Source organism: Littorina saxatilis, linkage group LG8, assembly GCF_037325665.1.
Source record: "Littorina saxatilis isolate snail1 linkage group LG8, US_GU_Lsax_2.0, whole genome shotgun sequence".
Classification (NCBI taxonomy): Eukaryota; Metazoa; Mollusca; class Gastropoda; order Littorinimorpha; family Littorinidae; genus Littorina; species Littorina saxatilis.
The window spans coordinates 33,555,403-33,575,435 of NC_090252.1; the positions used below are offsets into that span (position 1 = coordinate 33,555,403).

Below are 20,033 nucleotides of genomic sequence, written 5' to 3' on the forward strand. Positions count from 1 at the left end.
CGTGTATACTCCAAGTGGAGATGAGAGAAGGTGGCTCGATCACAACCCCCATGACAGAGCTGAAACCCAAGAGAAAATTTATTTGGTGAACCTCTGTGCGCACTTCGAAAGGGTTGTTTCATGCGAGTGTTAGACGTGTTCTTAAATAATTTAACAATTATTTTTTTTGCAAGTGCACTTTTAAACTAGAGCAGTCTTTTTTCCCTGGGCGTAGTCATTTTTACCTGGGTGAAGGAGTGTAATCTTCCCAGGAAAATAACACTCCCAGTGATATTTTACTGGGAAAAAAACACTGTTGTAGTGTTTTTTTCCTGCAGTGTTATTCTCCGACTACACCGGTACAGTACGTGCTGCACACACAACAGCGGACTGTCGATGTGCCGCATGCAAATATGCCTTGTCTATGCTGATACACTTTGGAACGATTGGTACCCACGGCTGAAAGAGATTTATGTACAGTCTTAATACACGATAGCAGACTGTCAAAGTGCCGGGAACAACCAGCTTCGCTATGCCGGTATACTTTGGGACCATTGGTAGCGACGGCTGACAGAGATTTACGTAGACTGCTGTCCCAATACAAACAACAGCGCACTCGGTTGAAGTGTCGCGGGCAATCGATCAGCTTCGCATATTGGGCAAAGCTTGCACTGATTGGTAGCGACGGCTGACAGAGTACGTTTTATCGCAAATCATTTAAAAGTGTGTTGAGTGTAGATCTGTGTTCACTGATCCCCAAGCATTCCTGTCACGAAGTGGTTTGCATGTGAATTTATTATGCGTGTTCTGCCCTTTTGCACTGTCTCTACTCTTTCACACCAAACACTTCAAAAACAGAATTTGGGAGGATGCAGGCTCATTATTTCCTCAACCAAAACATACTTCTTCACTTTAAATACATCAATACGAACAACTTTTCAACACACAGTTCGCACAATCTTCCGGCTTTCACTCAAGGCATGTAAATACATATTCTAACAATACTTTCTCAAATATAGATTAACGCACACAAGAAGGTACCAACAGACACTCACGAGTTCGTATCACGGCTCACTGCATGTCGCCAGTTCACTTACTTGTCTCGCTGAATCCTCGTAGAATAATGAATTCAGATGCCAACACACAGAGATGCTAACACACCCCTTTCGCTGAAGATGCCGACACACCTTTCACTGAAGATGCCAACACGCACCTTTCACTGAAGATGCCAACACACATCTTATGGACGATGCCCACACACACCTTCCAGGTTTCTCCCCGAGAAACCCTTCCGCCCGTAGCGGAAACAACCGTCGTCAGCTACGACCGGTCTCGATGAAGACTCCACTCGTCTAGTCATCTGCGCAGAGGTGGTCCCTTGCTTCCACCGTCGTCTAGCGCTTCTCTCGTGTAAGGTCCCTCCCTTATACGCCATGGAAATCCCTCATGGAAACTCCTAAAGAATTTAACCAAGTCTTAATACAACATTCTCTAAAACCATCTCTTCTTCCAAACGTTCATGTACCACTCATACATTCTCGTTCATTCCACGTTCACATTCCGTACAGATTCAATATCCAAACTAACACTTAATCAATGAATAACACTCCCCATACAAAGCATGACCGTCTTAAACATAACATAAATGCGTAGCAATTATGTTCAAGAAATTCCCCATGAAAAACCGTGAAACAATTACATCAAGAATTCTCTCAACGCTTCACACTAAGATTGGGTGCACTTTATACACACTAACCTTTACGCTCCAGCTATGTATTCCAACGTCAATAATATACAACATAGTAAATCATTTACCTTAAGAGACCCGTCTCTTGAAAGAGTACTTGTTCCCAGAACAAGTCTGACACACGCTGAACAACCTTCCCGGTTGGAAATCTCACACGCTGTGACGTTAGTTACCCCAGACCAGCTACATGTCTCAAACACAGCTCACATCAAGCTAAGCCAGTTTTACGTGCAACACCCGAAACACGTGAATAACGCCAGTCCGGTCAGCTACCCTCGCCTGTACAACATTTAGGGAGGTTAAAAACACGACGTGGTTTCACCTCACAAATATGCTACTCACATCTTTGTGACATCCCCCTTCCCGGGGAAAAAAGAAAATTCTTGAGTTTTCTTTTGATCAAAACAACCTTCTTTTTCCACACATCCCATAAACCTGTGGTATGCTCTGATCTACGAATGACCTGGACAACATGTCTGTCAACGTATTCCTGTCTCATGCTATTGGATGAACCTCGAATCCTAATTCTTGCCGTTAAAGACACCACCGCATCACATGTTTTGAAAATGTCAACCATCTTTCCAAACACCTGCTTCATTTCATCCTTTTGACTATCTGTCAAACCAGGATCAACAACAATATCTCTGATTGTCTCTTCCTTCCCCTTAGGCAATGTAGGTAACGGCAACGTTTTCCTCTCCTCAGTCAGAGGTAACACTGCAACATTTGCCTCTCCACATTTACTTGGGAAAACATCATGACTGCCCCAGTCAGACCTCAGTGTAATGCTTTCGCAATAATCACTACTTACTTCCTCAACATCAACAACTTCCTCTGCACAACCTGCATACTTCTCATCCTCTCGTGACACACTCAACACCTCTTCCAATGTCTCATCTTCTCTCAGCAAACTTTTCAGATCCTCCTCTTTAACCGACAAATCAGGAGTAACCACATTTTTCAATGGCACCGGGGAATCCTCCAGTTTCTTTTTGGCTTTTGCCCTACTCGTACCACACACGACCTTCTCAAGTACCACCTCTTCAGTGATTTTCTTGTGACTTACATCAGCACACAATCCAACACCCTGCGTATTCCCAAGGAATAAATCTACTCTGGGTACCACACCCCGAAGATTACCTATCACTAGGTCAGCGACTGGGTCTGTGAGCACACAACATTTCAACTTTCCCTGAAAATATGGGGTATCGACAACCACTTCCGCCAATGAATACAAATCAATCCGTCCACTAAAACCCTTCACTTTTTGGACCTCTCCCTTTATGTACTGGCTTGGTAAGACCAACGACTTCCTTACCCCAGCTACATTAGCTCCTGTGTCTCTCAGTACTGAAACTTGCTTCCCATTAACGAGACCTTCCGCTAATGGCAACGACCCGAATGCTGCCGAGCTTACCAACACTCCAGCGTCCTGACAATCCGCTACCGACTTGGCTGAATATGCCACCTGAATACATTCTCTAGCGTAATGGCCAAACTGCCCACATCTGTAACATGTGTCCTGATTCTGCTGTTCAGTACCTGTATCTCTAATACTTCCTTGCTGCCATCCTCTTCTACCCGGCCTACGATCATCTCCTCTGCCTTGAAACCTGGTATTTCTGCTCATACCCTCCTGTCTTCTGCCACTATCACCTTGACCACGATTGTAAGACTGTCCTGATCCACGATTCTGATTGAACGCTACATTCCCAGTCCCCAAAGGATTTACTTGACTCTTTCTGGCCAAACATTTATTTGGATGGGCTGATTTGTACATTTCTGCGCTAGCAATCATGTCTTTTGAATTTTTACAATCACGTTCTTTCAAAAAGACTGCCAAATCAGTGCATACACTGGTAAGAATCTGTTCACACAACACAAAATCAAACAACGCTTCATATGATGTCTCTATATCCGACAACCTCAACCAACGGTTGAACAAATGCGTCATCCTTGTTACGTATGTGCCAAAACTTTCATCAGCCTCTGGCTTCGTACTGCGAAATTTCTCACGACATCCCTCTCGAGTGCACTGAAACTTCTTCAACAACTCTTTCTTCAAGTCTTCATACGACAAAGTACCCGTTGAAAACAATGAGTGAAACAAAGACAACGCTCCACCCTCCAGATAAGCTGATAAGTACGTAGCCCACTCTGAATCATTCCATTTGTTCGCCTTTGCATGCGTTTCAAATCTGAACAAGAAACTGTCAATGTCATCTTTATCTTCCTTGAACATGGGTAGTTTTGGGTACTGGGGCCTAATGCTGGGACCTGATCTCCCCCCTGCATTTCCACCTGTACTTTGCTGCGCTTCTGCTTTCTTAAACTCCAAATCCATTCTCCTCGCTTCAGTATCTGCTTCTAGCCTCTTTGCATCTAATTCCCTATTTGCCTCAATTTGTAATTTCTTTACTTCTGTTTCTTGTCTCTTTGTCTCAGCCTCAGCTTCTATCTTCTTTGCTTCAACTTCAGCTTCAGCTGCTACTTTCTTTGCCTCCCTTTCCTGAATTCTCTCTTCTCTATCCATATGATCCTGAGCAAACTTAAACAAAGCTTCTGCCTTTAAGCCATGCTTCTCTCCCAATGCCAAATAATGATCATAAGTGCTACCACCAGTATCACTATGCTCTGCCATCTTTACAATGTCAAAATATCAAAGTAATCTCAAAGTAATACAATGGATCAAGTAACACCAGTTCACAAAATTGTTTTAAGTATCAAAAAGTTGTATCATACACCAGTTTCTCGCAATACTAAACACACACAAAAGAGTATCATAAAATACTAAACTAAAAGAAATCTTGTGCCTTTTTTAAAAACAATCCTCCAATTGTTTACTACTTAACTAAAACCAGTCTCAAAAATAAACAATAAACTTAATAGAGTCACACACAAAAAAAAATTAAATTTGGAAAATATCAGATTAAACAATCAATAGCAGCTTCAAACACTTGTCAATCAATGTCAAACTTAAACTAACAACTTTAGAACATCAACAACAACAAAAAAAATACCAAATAATTAACTAGAAATGTCAAAGATTCTCAAACCCAAATAACACACTTTAAATGAAGAATTCACTTCCACACACCACTAACCAGCGTCAGATCCTTTAAGGAAAATCAATCGCCAGAGCAAAACCAAAACAAAATTTAAATGTTCACAACAACAACAACAACAAAAAATGTACCCAAAAATTTGTCCAAGTACAAATGTTTACAAATTACTACTAACCAAAAAAACCCAATAAATTTACAAAAAAAACCAAACAAAAAACTTTCCCCAAACCAACAACTAAATATCAAACAGTAGTATAGGGGAGATAATCACCCTATTACTAATCCAACTCCAAATAGGAACAACAATAACAATGATAAACAAAACACTTTTCAAACCCAAAGTACACAACTAAAAAAAAAATATCAGAGTCTAAACAAACCAAAAAAAATACAAAATTTCAGAATTTACAAAAAAAATGGCACACCCTATACTATTTTATTTAAAATAAGCCTGCACCTCAACGACAACAATCATACACAACAATCAATCCAAGATAGAATCTAAGAAAAATAGTTTTTAAAAAACTTATAGGACAGGGAGCTAGAATTTAGATAGAAAGATAGATAATAAATACACAGAACAGGAAGCAAACAGAAACTAAGGCCCTCTCTACGTAAGAACTATACAACTACGTAGACCCCTAGAGCTGGAGAGGGGGTGTCCAATAACATACACATACACAAACACTACAATACGCAAAGTATCAAAGTATGTATAATTAGCTACACTAAGGCACTTCTTTCTCAATTTCTCAATTTCTCCAATGAAAGGGAAGCAACTGCTTTTTAACTACAACAAAAATCTATCCTTAGAAACAAAAACCTATTTAGGGCTAAGTCGGGGTCACCACTGTCACGAAGTGGTTTGCATGTGAATTTATTATGCGTGTTCTGCCCTTTTGCATTGTCTCTACTCTTTCACACCAAACACTTCAAAAACAGAATTTGGGAGGATGCAGGCTCATTATTTCCTCAACCAAAACATACTTCTTCACTTTAAATACATCAATACGAACAACTTTTCAACACACAGTTCGCACAATCTTCCGGCTTTCACTCAAGGCATGTAAATACATATTCTAACAATACTTTCTCAAATATAGATTAACGCACACAAGAAGGTACCAACAGACACTCACGAGTTCGTATCACGGCTCACTGCATGTCGCCAGTTCACTTACTTGTCTCGCTGAATCCTCGTAGAATAATGAATTCAGATGCCAACACACAGAGATGCTAACACACCCCTTTCGCTGAAGATGCCGACACACCTTTCACTGAAGATGCCAACACGCACCTTTCACTGAAGATGCCAACACACATCTCATGGACGATGCCCACACACACCTTCCAGGTTTCTCCCCGAGAAACCCTTCCGCCCGTAGCGGAAACAACCGTCGTCAGCTACGACCGGTCTCGATGAAGACTCCACTCGTCTAGTCATCTGCGCAGAGGTGGTCCCTTGCTTCCACCGTCGTCTAGCGCTTCTCTCGTGTAAGGTCCCTCCCTTATACGCCATGGAAATCCCTCATGGAAACTCCTAAAGAATTTAACCAAGTCTTAATACAACATTCTCTAAAACCATCTCTTCTTCCAAACGTTCATGTACCACTCATACATTCTCGTTCATTCCACGTTCACATTCCGTACAGATTCAATATCCAAACTAACACTTAATCAATGAATAACACTCCCCATACAAAGCATGACCGTCTTAAACATAACATAAATGCGTAGCAATTATGTTCAAGAAATTCCCCATGAAAAACCGTGAAACAATTACATCAAGAATTCTCTCAACGCTTCACACTAAGATTGGGTGCACTTTATACACACTAACCTTTACGCTCCAGCTATGTATTCCAACGTCAATAATATACAACATAGTAAATCATTTACCTTAAGAGACCCGTCTCTTGAAAGAGTACTTGTTCCCAGAACAAGTCTGACACACGCTGAACAACCTTCCCGGTTGGAAATCTCACACGCTGTGACGTTAGTTACCCCAGACCAGCTACATGTCTCAAACACAGCTCACATCAAGCTAAGCCAGTTTTACGTGCAACACCCGAAACACGTGAATAACGCCAGTCCGGTCAGCTACCCTCGCCTGTACAACATTTAGGGAGGTTAAAAACACGACGTGGTTTCACCTCACAAATATGCTACTCACATCTTTGTGACATCCCCCTTCCCGGGGAAAAAAGAAAATTCTTGAGTTTTCTTTTGATCAAAACAACCTTCTTTTTCCACACATCCCATAAACCTGTGGTATGCTCTGATCTACGAATGACCTGGACAAAATGTCTGTCAACGTATTCCTGTCTCATGCTATTGGATGAACCTCGAATCCTAATTCTTGCCGTTAAAGACACCACCGCATCACATGTTTTGAAAATGTCAACCATCTTTCCAAACACCTGCTTCATTTCATCCTTTTGACCACCTGTCAAACCAGGATCAAAAACAATGTCTCCGATTGTCTCTTCCTTCCCCTTAGGCAATGTAGGTAACGGCAACGTTTTCCTCTCCTCAGTCAGAGGTAACACTGCAACATTTGCCTCTCCACCTTTACTTGGGAAAACATCATGACTGCCCCAGTCAGACCTCAGTGTAATGCTTTCGCAATAATCACTACCTACTTCCTCAACATCAACAACTTTCTCTGCACAACCTGCATACTTCTCATCCTCTCGTGACACACTCAACACCTCTTCCAATGTCTCATCTTCTCTCAGCAAACTTTTCAGATCCTCCTCTTTAACCGACAAATCAGGAGTAACCACATTTTTCAATGGCACCGGGAAATCCTCCAGTTTCTTTTTGGCTTTTGCCCTCCTCGTACCACACACGACCTTCTCAAGTACCACCTCTTCAGTGATTTTCTTGTGACTTACATCAGCACACAATCCAACACCCTGCGTATTCCCAAGGAATAAATCTACTCTGGGTACCACACCCCGAAGATTACCTATCACTAGGTCAGCGACTGGGTCTGTGAGCACACAACATTTCAACTTTCCCTGAAAATATGGGGTATCGACAACCACTTCCGCCAATGAATACAAATCAATCCGTCCACTAAAACCCTTCACTTTTTGAACCTCTCCCTTTATGTACTGGCTTGGTAAGACCAACGACTTCCTTACCCCAGCTACATTAGCTCCTGTGTCTCTCAGTACTGAAACTTGCTTCCCATTAACGAGACCTTCCGCTAATGGCAACGACCCGAATGCTGCCGAGCTTACCAACACTCCAGCGTCCTGACAATCCGCTACCGACTTCGCTGAATATGCTACCCGAATACACTCTCTAGCGTAATGGCCAAACTGCCCACATCTGTAACATGTGTCCTGATTCTGCTGTTCAGTACCTGTATCTCTAGTACTTCCTTGCTGCCAACCTCTTCTACCCGGCCTACGATCATCTCCTCTGCCTTGAAACCTGGTATTTCTGCTCATACCCTCTTGTCTTCTGCCACTATCACCTTGACCACGATTGTAAGACTGTCCTGATCCTCGATTCTGATTGAACGCTACATTCCCAGTCCCCAAAGGATTTACTTGACTCTTTCTGGCCAAACATTTATTTGGATGGGCTGATTTGTACATTTCTGCGCTAGCAATCATGTCTTTTGAATTTTTACAATCACGTTCTTTCAAAAAGACTGCCAAATCAGTGCATACACTGGTAAGAATCTGTTCACACAACACAAAATCAAACAACGCTTCATATGATGTCTCTATATCCGACAACCTCAACCAACGGTTGAACAAATGCGTCATCCTTGTTACGTATGTGCCAAAACTTTCATCAGCCTCTGGCTTCGTACTGCGAAATTTCTCACGAAATCCCTCTCGAGTGCACTGAAACTTCTTCAACAACTCTTTCTTCAAGTCTTCATACGACAAAGTACCCGTTGAAAACAATGAGTGAAACAAAGACAACGCTCCACCCTCCAGATAAGCTGATAAGTACGTAGCCCACTCTGAATCATTCCATTTGTTCGCCTTTGCATGCGTTTCAAATCTGAACAAGAAACTGTCAATGTCATCTTTATCTTCCTTGAACATGGGGAGTTTTGGGTACTGGGGCCTAATGCTGGGTCCTGATCTCCCCCCTGCATTTCCACCTGTACTTTGCTGCGCTTCTGCTTTCTTAAACTCCAAATCCATTCTCCTCGCTTCAGTATCTGCTTCTAGCCTCTTTGCATCTAATTCCCTATTTGCCTCAATTTGTAATTTCTTTACTTCTGTTTCTTGTTTCTTTGCTTCAACCTCAGCTGCAACTTTCTTTGCCTCAACCTCAGCTTCAGCTGCTACTTTCTTTGCCTCCCTTTCCTGAATTCTCTCTTCTCTATCCATATGATCCTGAGCAAACTTAAACAAAGCTTCTGCCTTTAAGCCATGCTTCTCTCCCAATGCCAAATAATGATCATAAGTGCTACCACCAGTATCACTATGCTCTGCCATCTTTACAATGTCAAAATATCAAAGTAATCTCAAAGTAATACAATGGATCAAGTAACACAAGTTCACAAAATTGTTTTAAGTATCAAAAAGTTGTATCATACACCAGTTTCTCGCAATACTAAACACACACAAAAGAGTATCATAAAATACTAAACTAAAAGAAATCTTGTGCCTTTTTTAAAAACAATCCTCCAATTGTTTACTACTTAACTAAAACCAGTCTCAAAAATAAACAATAAACTTAATAGAGTCACACAAAAAAAATTAAATTTGAAAAATATCAGATTAAACAATCAATAGCAGCTTCAAACACTTGTCAATCAATGTCAAACTTAAACTAACAACTTTAGAACATCAACAACAACAAAAAATACCAAATAATTAACTAGAAATGTCAAAGATTCTCAAACCCAAATAACACACTTTAAATGAAGAATTCACTTCCACACACCACTAACCAGCGTCAGATCCTTTAAGGAAAATCAATCGCCAGAGCAAAACCAAAACAAAATTTAAATGTTCACAACAACAACAACAACAACAAATTTACCCAAAAATGTGTCCAAGTACAAATGTTTACAAATTACTACTAACCAAAAAAAATAAATCTACACAGAAAATAAACAACAAACTTTCCCCAAACCAACAACTAACTATCAGACAGTAGTATAGGGGAGATAATCACCCTATTACTAATCCAACTACAAATAGGAACAACAATAACAATAATAAACAAAACACTTTTCAAACCCAAAGTACACAACTAAAAAAAAAATATCAGAGTCTAAACAAACCAAAAAAAATACAAAATTTCAGAATTTAAAAAAAAAATGGCACACCCTATTACTATTTTATTTAAAATAAGCCTGCACCTCAACGACAACAATCATACACAACAATCAATCCAAGATAGAATCTAAGAAAAATAGTTTTTAAAAAACTTATAGGAAAGGGAGCTAGAATTTAGATAGAAAGATAGATAATAAATACACAGAAAAGGAAGCAAACAGAAACTAAGGCCCTCTCTACGTAAGAACTATACAACTACGTAGACCCCTAGAGCTGGTGTCCAATAACATACACATACACAAACACTACAATACGCAAAGTATCAAAGTATGTATAATTAGCTACACTAAGGCACTTCTTTCTCAATTTCTCAATTTCTCCAATGAAAGGGAAGCAACTGCTTTTTAACTACAACAAAAATCTATCCTTAGAAACAAAAACCTATTTAGGGCTAAATCGGGGTCACCACTGTCACGAAGTGGTTTGCATGTGAATTTATTATGCGTGTTCTGCCCTTTTGCACTGTCTCTACTCTTTCACACCAAACACTTCAAAAACAGAATTTGGGAGGATGCAGGCTCATTATTTCCTCAACCAAAACAACATACTTCTTCACTTTAAATACATCAATACGAACAACTTTTCAACACACAGTTCGCACAATCTTCCGGCTTTCACTCAAGGCATGTAAATACATATTCTAACAATACTTTCTCAAATATAGATTAACGCACACAAGAAGGTACCAACAGACACTCACGAGTTCGTATCACGGCTCACTGCATGTCGCCAGTTCACTTACTTGTCTCGCTGAATCCTCGTAGAATAATGAATTCAGATGCCAACACACAGAGATGCTAACACACCCCTTTCGCTGAAGATGCCGACACACCTTTCACTGAAGATGCCAACACGCACCTTTCACTGAAGATGCCAACACACATCTTATGGACGATGCCCACACACACCTTCCAGGTTTCTCCCCGAGAAACCCTTCCGCCCGTAGCGGAAACAACCGTCGTCAGCTACGACCGGTCTCGATGAAGACTCCACTCGTCTAGTCATCTGCGCAGAGGTGGTCCCTTGCTTCCACCGTCGTCTAGCGCTTCTCTCGTGTAAGGTCCCTCCCTTATACGCCATGGAAATCCCTCATGGAAACTCCTAAAGAATTTAACCAAGTCTTAATACAACATTCTCTAAAACCATCTCTTCTTCCAAACGTTCATGTACCACTCATACATTCTCGTTCATTCCACGTTCACATTCCGTACAGATTCAATATCCAAACTAACACTTAATCAATGAATAACACTCCCCATACAAAGCATGACCGTCTTAAACATAACATAAATGCGTAGCAATTATGTTCAAGAAATTCCCCATGAAAAACCGTGAAACAATTACATCAAGAATTCTCTCAACGCTTCACACTAAGATTGGGTGCACTTTATACACACTAACCTTTACGCTCCAGCTATGTATTCCAACGTCAATAATATACAACATAGTAAATCATTTACCTTAAGAGACCCGTCTCTTGAAAGAGTACTTGTTCCCAGAACAAGTCTGACACACGCTGAACCACCTTCCCGGTTGGAAATCTCACACGCTGTGACGTTATTTACCCCAGACCAGCTACATGTCTCAAACACAGCTCACATCAAGCTAAGCCAGTTTTACGTGCAACACCCGAAACACGTGAATAACGCCAGTCCGGTCAGCTACCCTCGCCTGTACAACATTTAGGGAGGTTAAAAACACGACGTGGTTTCACCTCACAAATATGCTACTCACATCTTTGTGACATCCCCCTTCCCGGGGAAAAAAGAAAATTCTTGAGTTTTCTTTTGATCAAAACAACCTTCTTTTTCCACACATCCCATAAACCTGTGGTATGCTCTGATCTACGAATGACCTGGACAACATGTCTGTCAACGTATTCCTGTCTCATGCTATTGGATGAACCTCGAATCCTAATTCTTGCCGTTAAAGACACCACCGCATCACATGTTTTGAAAATGTCAACCATCTTTCCAAACACCTGCTTCATTTCATCCTTTTGACCACCTGTCAAACCAGGATCAAAAACAATGTCTCCGATTGTCTCTTCCTTCCCCTTAGGCAATGTAGGTAACGGCAACGTTTTCCTCTCCTCAGTCAGAGGTAACACTGCAACATTTGCCTCTCCACCTTTACTTGGGAAAACATCATGACTGCCCCAGTCAGACCTCAGTGTAATGCTTTCGCCATAATCACTACCTACTTCCTCAACATCAACAACTTTCTCTGCACAAACTGCATACTTCTCATCCTCTCGTGACACACTCAACACCTCTTCCAATGTCTCATCTTCTCTCAGCAAACTTTTCAGATCCTCCTCTTTAACCGACAAATCAGGAGTAACCACATTTTTCAATGGCACCGGGGAATCCTCCAGTTTCTTTTTGGCTTTTGCCCTGCTCGTACCACACACGACCTTCTCAAGTACCACCTCTTCAGTGATTTTCTTGTGACTTACATCAGCACACAATCCAACACCCTGCGTATTCCCAAGGAATAAATCTACTCTGGGTACCACACCCCGAAGATTACCTATCACTAGGTCAGCGACTGGGTCTGTGAGCACACAACATTTCAACTTTCCCTGAAAATATGGGGTATCGACAACCACTTCCGCCAATGAATACAAATCAATCCGTCCACTAAAACCCTTCACTTTTTGGACCTCTCCCTTTATGTACTGGCTTGGTAAGACCAACGACTTCCTTACCCCAGCTACATTAGCTCCTGTGTCTCTCAGTACTGAAACTTGCTTCCCATTAACGAGACCTTCCGCTAATGGCAACGACCCGAATGCTGCCGAGCTTACCAACACTCCAGCGTCCTGACAATCCGCTACCGACTTCGCTGAATATGCTACCCGAATACACTCTCTAGCGTAATGACCAAACTGCCCACATCTGTAACATGTGTCCTGATTCTGCTGTTCAGTACCTGTATCTCTAATACTTCCTTGCTGCCATCCTCTTCTACCCGGCCTACGATCATCTCCTCTGCCTTGAAACCTGGTATTTCTGCTCATACCCTCCTGTCTTCTGCCACTATCACCTTGACCACGATTGTAAGACTGTCCTGTTCCACGATTCTGATTGAACGCTACATTCCCAGTCCCCAAAGGATTTACTTGACTCTTTCTGGCCAAACATTTATTTGGATGGGCTGATTTGTACATTTCTGCGCTAGCAATCATGTCTTTTGAATTTTTACAATCACGTTCTTTCAAAAAGACTGCCAAATCAGTGCATACACTGGTAAGAATCTGTTCACACAACACAAAATCAAACAACGCTTCATATGATGTCTCTATATCCGACAACCTCAACCAACGGTTGAACAAATGCGTCATCCTTGTTACGTATGTGCCAAAACTTTCATCAGCCTCTGGCTTCGTACTACGAAATTTCTCACGAAATCCCTCTCGAGTGCACTGAAACTTCTTCAACAACTCTTTCTTCAAGTCTTCATACGACAAAGTACCCGTTGAAAACAATGAGTGAAACAAAGACAACGCTCCACCCTCCAGATAAGCTGATAAGTACGTAGCCCACTCTGAATCATTCCATTTGTTCGCCTTTGCATGCGTTTCAAATCTGAACAAGAAACTGTCAATGTCATCTTTATCTTCCTTGAACATGGGAAGTTTTGGGTACTGGGGCCTAATGCTGGGACCTGATCTCCCACCTGCATTTCCACCTGTACTTTGCTGCGCTTCTGCTTTCTTAAACTCCAAATCCATTCTCCTCGCTTCAGTATCTGCTTCTAGCCTCTTTGCATCTAATTCCCTATTTGCCTCAATTTGTAATTTCTTTACTTCTGTTTCTTGTCTCTTTGTCTCAGCCTCAGCTTCTATCTTCTTTGCTTCAACCTCAGCTTCAGCTGCTACTTTCTTTGCCTCCCTTTCCTGAATTCTCTCTTCTCTATCCATATGATCCTGAGCAAACTTAAACAAAGCTTCTGCCTTTAAGCCATGCTTCTCTCCCAATGCCAAATAATGATCATAAGTGCTACCACCAGTATCACTATGCTCTGCCATCTTTACAATGTCAAAATATCAAAGTAATCTCAAAGTAATACAATGGATCAAGTAACACAAGTTCACAAAATTGTTTTAAGTATCAAAAAGTTGTATCATACACCAGTTTCTCGCAATACTAAACACACACAAAAGAGTATCATAAAATACTAAACTAAAAGAAATCTTGTGCCTTTTTTAAAAACAATCCTCCAATTGTTTACTACTTAACTAAAACCAGTCTCAAAAATAAACAATAAACTTAATAGAGTCACACACAAAAAAAAATTAAATTTGGAAAATATCAGATTAAACAATCAATAGCAGCTTCAAACACTTGTCAATCAATGTCAAACTTAAACTAACAACTTTAGAACATCAACAACAACAAAAAAAATACCAAATAATTAACTAGAAATGTCAAAGATTCTCAAACCCAAATAACACACTTTAAATGAAGAATTCACTTCCACACACCACTAACCAGCGTCAGATCCTTTAAGGAAAATCAATCGCCAGAACAAAACCAAAACAAAATTTAAATGTTGACAACAACAACAACAACAAAAAATGTACCCAAAATTGTGTCCAAGTACAAATGTTTACAAATTACTACTAACCAAAAAAACCTAATAAATTTACACAAAAAAAACAAACAAAAAACTTTCCCCAAACCCACAACTAAATATCAAACAGTAGTATAGGGGAGATAATCACCCTATTACTAATCCAACTCCAAATAGGAACAACAATAACAATAATAAACAAAACACTTTTCAAACCCAAAGTACACAACTAAAAAAAAAATATCAGAGTCTAAACAAACCAAAAAAAATACAAAATTTCAGAATTTAAAAAAAAAATGGCACACCCTATACTATTTTATTTAAAATAAGCCTGCACCTCAACGACAACAATCATACACAACAATCAATCCAAGATAGAATCTAAGAAAAATAGTTTTTAAAAAACTTATAGGAAAGGGAGCTAGAATTTAGATAGAAAGATAGTTAATAATTACACAGAAAAGGAAGCAAACAGAAACTAAGGCCCTCTCTACGTAAGAACTATACAACTACGTAGACCCCTAGAGCTGGAGAGGGGGTGTCCAATAACATACACATACACAAACACTACAATACGCAAAGTATCAAAGTATGTATAATTAGCTACACTAAGGCACTTCTTTCTCAATTTCTCAATTTCTCCAATGAAAGGGAAGCAACTGCTTTTTAACTACAACAAAAATCTACCCTTAGAAACAAAAACCTATTTAGGGCTAAGTCGGGGTCACCACTGTCACGAAGTGGTTTGCATGTGAATTTATTATGCGTGTTCTGCCCTTTTGCACTGTCTCTACTCTTTCACACCAAACACTTCAAAAACAGAATTTGGGAGGATGCAGGCTCATTATTTCCTCAACCAAAACATACTTCTTCACTTTAAATACATCAATACGAACAACTTTTCAACACACAGTTCGCACAATCTTCCGGCTTTCACTCAAGGCATGTAAATACATATTCTAACAATACTTTCTCAAATATAGATTAACGCACACAAGAAGGTACCAACAGACACTCACGAGTTCGTATCACGGCTCACTGCATGTCGCCAGTTCACTTACTTGTCTCGCTGAATCCTCGTAGAATAATGAATTCAGATGCCAACACACAGAGATGCTAACACACCCCTTTCGCTGAAGATGCCGACACACCTTTCACTGAAGATGCCAACACGCACCTTTCACTGAAGATGCCAACACACATCTCATGGAAGATGCCCACACACACCTTCCAGGTTTCTCCCCGAGAAACCCTTCCGCCCGTAGCGGAAACAACCGTCGTCAGCTACGACCGGTCTCGATGAAGACTCCACTCGTCTAGTCATCTGCGCAGAGGTGGTCCCTTGCTTCCACCGTCGTCTAGCGCTTCTCTCGTGTAAGGTCCCTCCCTTATACGCCATGGAAATCCCTCATGGAAACTCCTAAAGAATTTAACCAAGTCTTAATACAACATTCTCTAAAACCATCTCTTCTTCCAAACGTTCATGTACCACTCATACATTCTCGTTCATTCCACGTTCACATTCCGTACAGATTCAATATCCAAACTAACACTTAATCAATGAATAACACTCCCCATACAAAGCATGACCGTCTTAAACATAACATAAATGCGTAGCAATTATGTTCAAGAAATTCCCCATGAAAAACCGTGAAACAATTACATCAAGAATTCTCTCAACGCTTCACACTAAGATTGGGTGCACTTTATACACACTAACCTTTACGCTCCAGCTATGTATTCCAACGTCAATAATATACAACATAGTAAATCATTTACCTTAAGAGACCCGTCTCTTGAAAGAGTACTTGTTCCCAGAACAAGTCTGACACACGCTGAACAACCTTCCCGGTTGGAAATCTCACACGCTGTGACGTTAGTTACCCCAGACCAGCTACATGTCTCAAACACAGCTCACATCAAGCTAAGCCAGTTTTACGTGCAACACCCGAAACACGTGAATAACGCCAGTCCGGTCAGCTACCCTCGCCTGTACAACATTTAGGGAGGTTAAAAACACGACGTGGTTTCTTCTCACAAATATGCTACTCACATCTTTGTGACAATTGCACATAGTTTTCAAACAAACACGTCACGCATGGTCAAGGGAAACAATTGGGGTTGGGACCGAGAGAAAGTAACAACAGTATGTCAAATCTCCACACGGCTACACCTTTAAGAGAAGAACAGAGTTCTCGCCACATACAGGGGGGAGCATGATTGCATTTACACCCCTATGTAAAAAACAGAGCAATGAGTCGGTGTACTAGCTGTGTGCGACTAGTGTGATACCGGACCGCTCGGGCAAATTTAACCGTGGCACTGCTCCTGTACACATCAATACTGTACACACGAGGGAGGGGAAAAAACATGCATGGGTAGGAAACTAAATGGTCTGAAGATATGTCAGCACACTGCCTACAGGTATATGTGGAACGTCTGAGGTTAACCTGTTTAAAAATATACCGTAAATCCCTAGCATAAGCCCACCCCCCTGTGCACAGATTTAGGGCAAAATTGGGGGGTGGGCGTTTGCTAGGGATAGACCCCTTTGCACAAAGTAAGTTTTGTGCTCAACCGTGTAATTGAGTGAATACAAACCCCGAAAGCATGTAAGTTAGGTTGTGTGAGTAGAAGTGAAGGAAATAAGAAAAAAAGGACTTTCAGGCAAAGAAGCCCAACCATGAGAGAGAGAGAGAGAGAGAGAGAGAGAAAGAGAGAGAGAGAGAGAGAGAGAGAGAGAGAGAGAGAGAGAGAGAGAGAGAGAGAGAGAGAGAGAGAGAGAGAGAGAGAGAGAGAAAAGGACTGGCTCTTCTGAAAACAACACGAGCATAGTCATTTATATCAATTTATAAAGTAAAAAGAAAATCGCCAGACCTTTGCAAGGACAAACAATAACAACACAATTCCGGGAAAAAGAAACTTGATGAAATGTCGAAATGTCAACACCAATGAAGCCCTTTCTTTCTGTACAGGGAAGAAATTACACGATCGTCTTTGGAAATGAAACGTTAACTGAACTTGGATTTTGTCTTCAAAAGGCCCAATCTTTCTGAGAAAGAAAAACCCACAAACTTAGGAAAAAAAAGAGAAGAGAAACTCGAAAAAAACATGAACGATGGGTGGGAGTGAGGAGAGGGGACAAAGAATAAGAAAAAAGGAAAGAAACACGAAAAGGTAAAGAAGGGGGAAAAGATGACTTTTAGAACAGTCTGCACAAATCCTAGTGAAAGTGAGCCTATAGTCTCTTTGAAAAAAGCAGGGTGGGCGTTTGCTAGGTAGTTACCCCTGTGCACAACTTTTGGCCCAAAGTGGGGGGTGGGCGTTTGCTAGATGGTGGGCTTATGCTAGGGATTTTACGGTACTATTCGGGGGGCCATATACCTGATAGGTGCAACTATCAGTGTGTGATAAATACCTGGCTTTACAACCAGAATTTGGGGCAGGGTTTTGGAGAGGGTAGGGGTATGAAGTGTGAGAGTAGTTCCAGCTGTTAAGCAGTTAATGTATTCACTGTGTGCCCTGTTTAAAAAACATTTATAAAGACAGGTAGCTATTCAGTGTTTGTTGTCAAAGTCTCCAATGGCAACCACAATCGATGCTTTTAGAGCTGTTGATATCACTGCACAGGTATGCATTACATACTTATGCTGCCATAAGTATCATAGCAGAGGTATAGAGAGTCTTCAAAATGGAAGAATCGACACGCACGTACTGTATAGACCGATCAATTAATAATTGTTATGTGGGGCAAAAGACTACTTTGTATCATTTCAAGAGAAAAACAATATTAAACAACGTACACCAGCACGCAAAGTGCTGGTAGTACCGGTGTAGGAGGCATAAAAGACTTCCAGGAAGAAAAAAAACTGGGAGTGTATTTTTCCCAGGAAAAAAACACGGCTAATCTCGGAAAGGGAGTGTTATTTTCCTGGGAAAATTACACTGACGCCAGGAAAATAACATTGCCACTACGGCGGCAAATAAGACTGCCAGGAAAAAAACCACTGCGTGAATTATGTTCATTTTGTTCAAAGTGTACGAAGGCAGTGAGCCGAACTCAGTGCCCGTGTTGTTTTCCGGACTTGAAAAAAGAGTTGTTTCGGACTGTTGCAACTTGGTTCATTTCTGCACAATGGGTCGTCCAAAGGATAGCTCTGCCAAAGTGTCCAAGGAGAGGTTGGCTGACATATCTAAATTCCTGTCTGACGGCATATTTCCCGAAGGATGCCAAGACCGAGGAGTACGAGCAAATTGGAGACGGATGTGTTCTTCGTATGAGCTGCAAGGTGGAACTTTGTTCAAGCGTCAAAAGCGCGACGGATCACGTACGTAGCCTACCTGTATAAAACACTATCGTAAATGTCAGTTGCATTTTATTTCTAATTTTATAATGCTCTCTGAGGTTTGGGTTTTGCACCACCTTCGTCAAAAATGACGGTTGACCTGAAAAAAAAAGAAATCAAACCCAAATCGCGCCTCACTAAATATACGGCAAACATTTCGTCAGGCACTTGAGCGTGCGAAATGATGTTTACTGGTGTTAGTTGTCAGCTAATGATAATAATAATAATAATAATAATTGTCAGTAAGTACTGGTGTCACATGACTGATGTGAACCAGTTGATTGGCTAATGGCGATGCGCTTAAATCTGTTAGCGCACTCTTGGAGTGCGCTAACTTTTCCACAGAGCGTATTCTTACGCCCGCCCTTTGCCAAAGGAAGACTGTACTCTCATCCTTAGAATTAATTAATGACATGTAGCTTATATTCTCCACAATACCAAATGACCATAAATTCCCTGCTTCTCAATTAAAGCAGAAGTGGGTTTTTTCTGACAGATTGCATGTGCCTGTGCCAGTGATCTAAAAATAGAAGCCGCTGTGTTTCATCTCATTTTCGCCGACTTGCATAGATTCTTCTCATAATATGCCGTGTTAGTTGCATGTAGCTTATCATCCACATTTCCAAATGATGAGTTAGCATACAATTCCCAGCGGCTAACAGAAAACACAAGTGTTATTCCGATAACGTACACAGCATTTGGAAGACTGATTCGATCGACTCTGTCATACGTAGCAGACTACACTGAAATACGACTGCATCAGTTCAGTAAATGAATGGTTTCCGAATTATTATTTCAAGGCAAGAACAATTGTAATCGAAAACGTGTAGGGTTCAGAACGTTCTTACCATATAATTATAAGACTTATTACCAGCCTACCTGGCTCATTCGTGCAGACTCAGTGACAGTGCAGACTGCAGTGGTTCGATTGTTCTTGCCAAGCAGACGACATAAACCCCGCTCAGCAAATTAACATGTTGGGCAAATGTGAACGAAA

General features: G+C 41.0%; 1 protein-coding gene across 1 annotated transcript; it reads right to left on the bottom strand.

Annotated features, from left to right (window-relative positions):
- Positions 1-330: 330 nt before the first annotated feature.
- LOC138974614 (myosin-10-like) lies at positions 331-14,145 on the bottom strand. The gene is made up of 8 exons (XM_070347336.1): positions 13,468-14,145; positions 12,094-12,591; positions 8,586-9,263; positions 7,212-7,709; positions 3,690-4,367; positions 3,144-3,224; positions 2,538-2,813; positions 331-438 (listed from the first exon to the last, which is right to left on the bottom strand). Exons 1-8 carry the CDS (start codon positions 14,143-14,145, stop codon positions 331-333), a joined length of 3,495 nt encoding a protein of 1,164 aa, XP_070203437.1.
- Between the last annotated feature and the right edge of the window lie 5,888 nt (positions 14,146-20,033).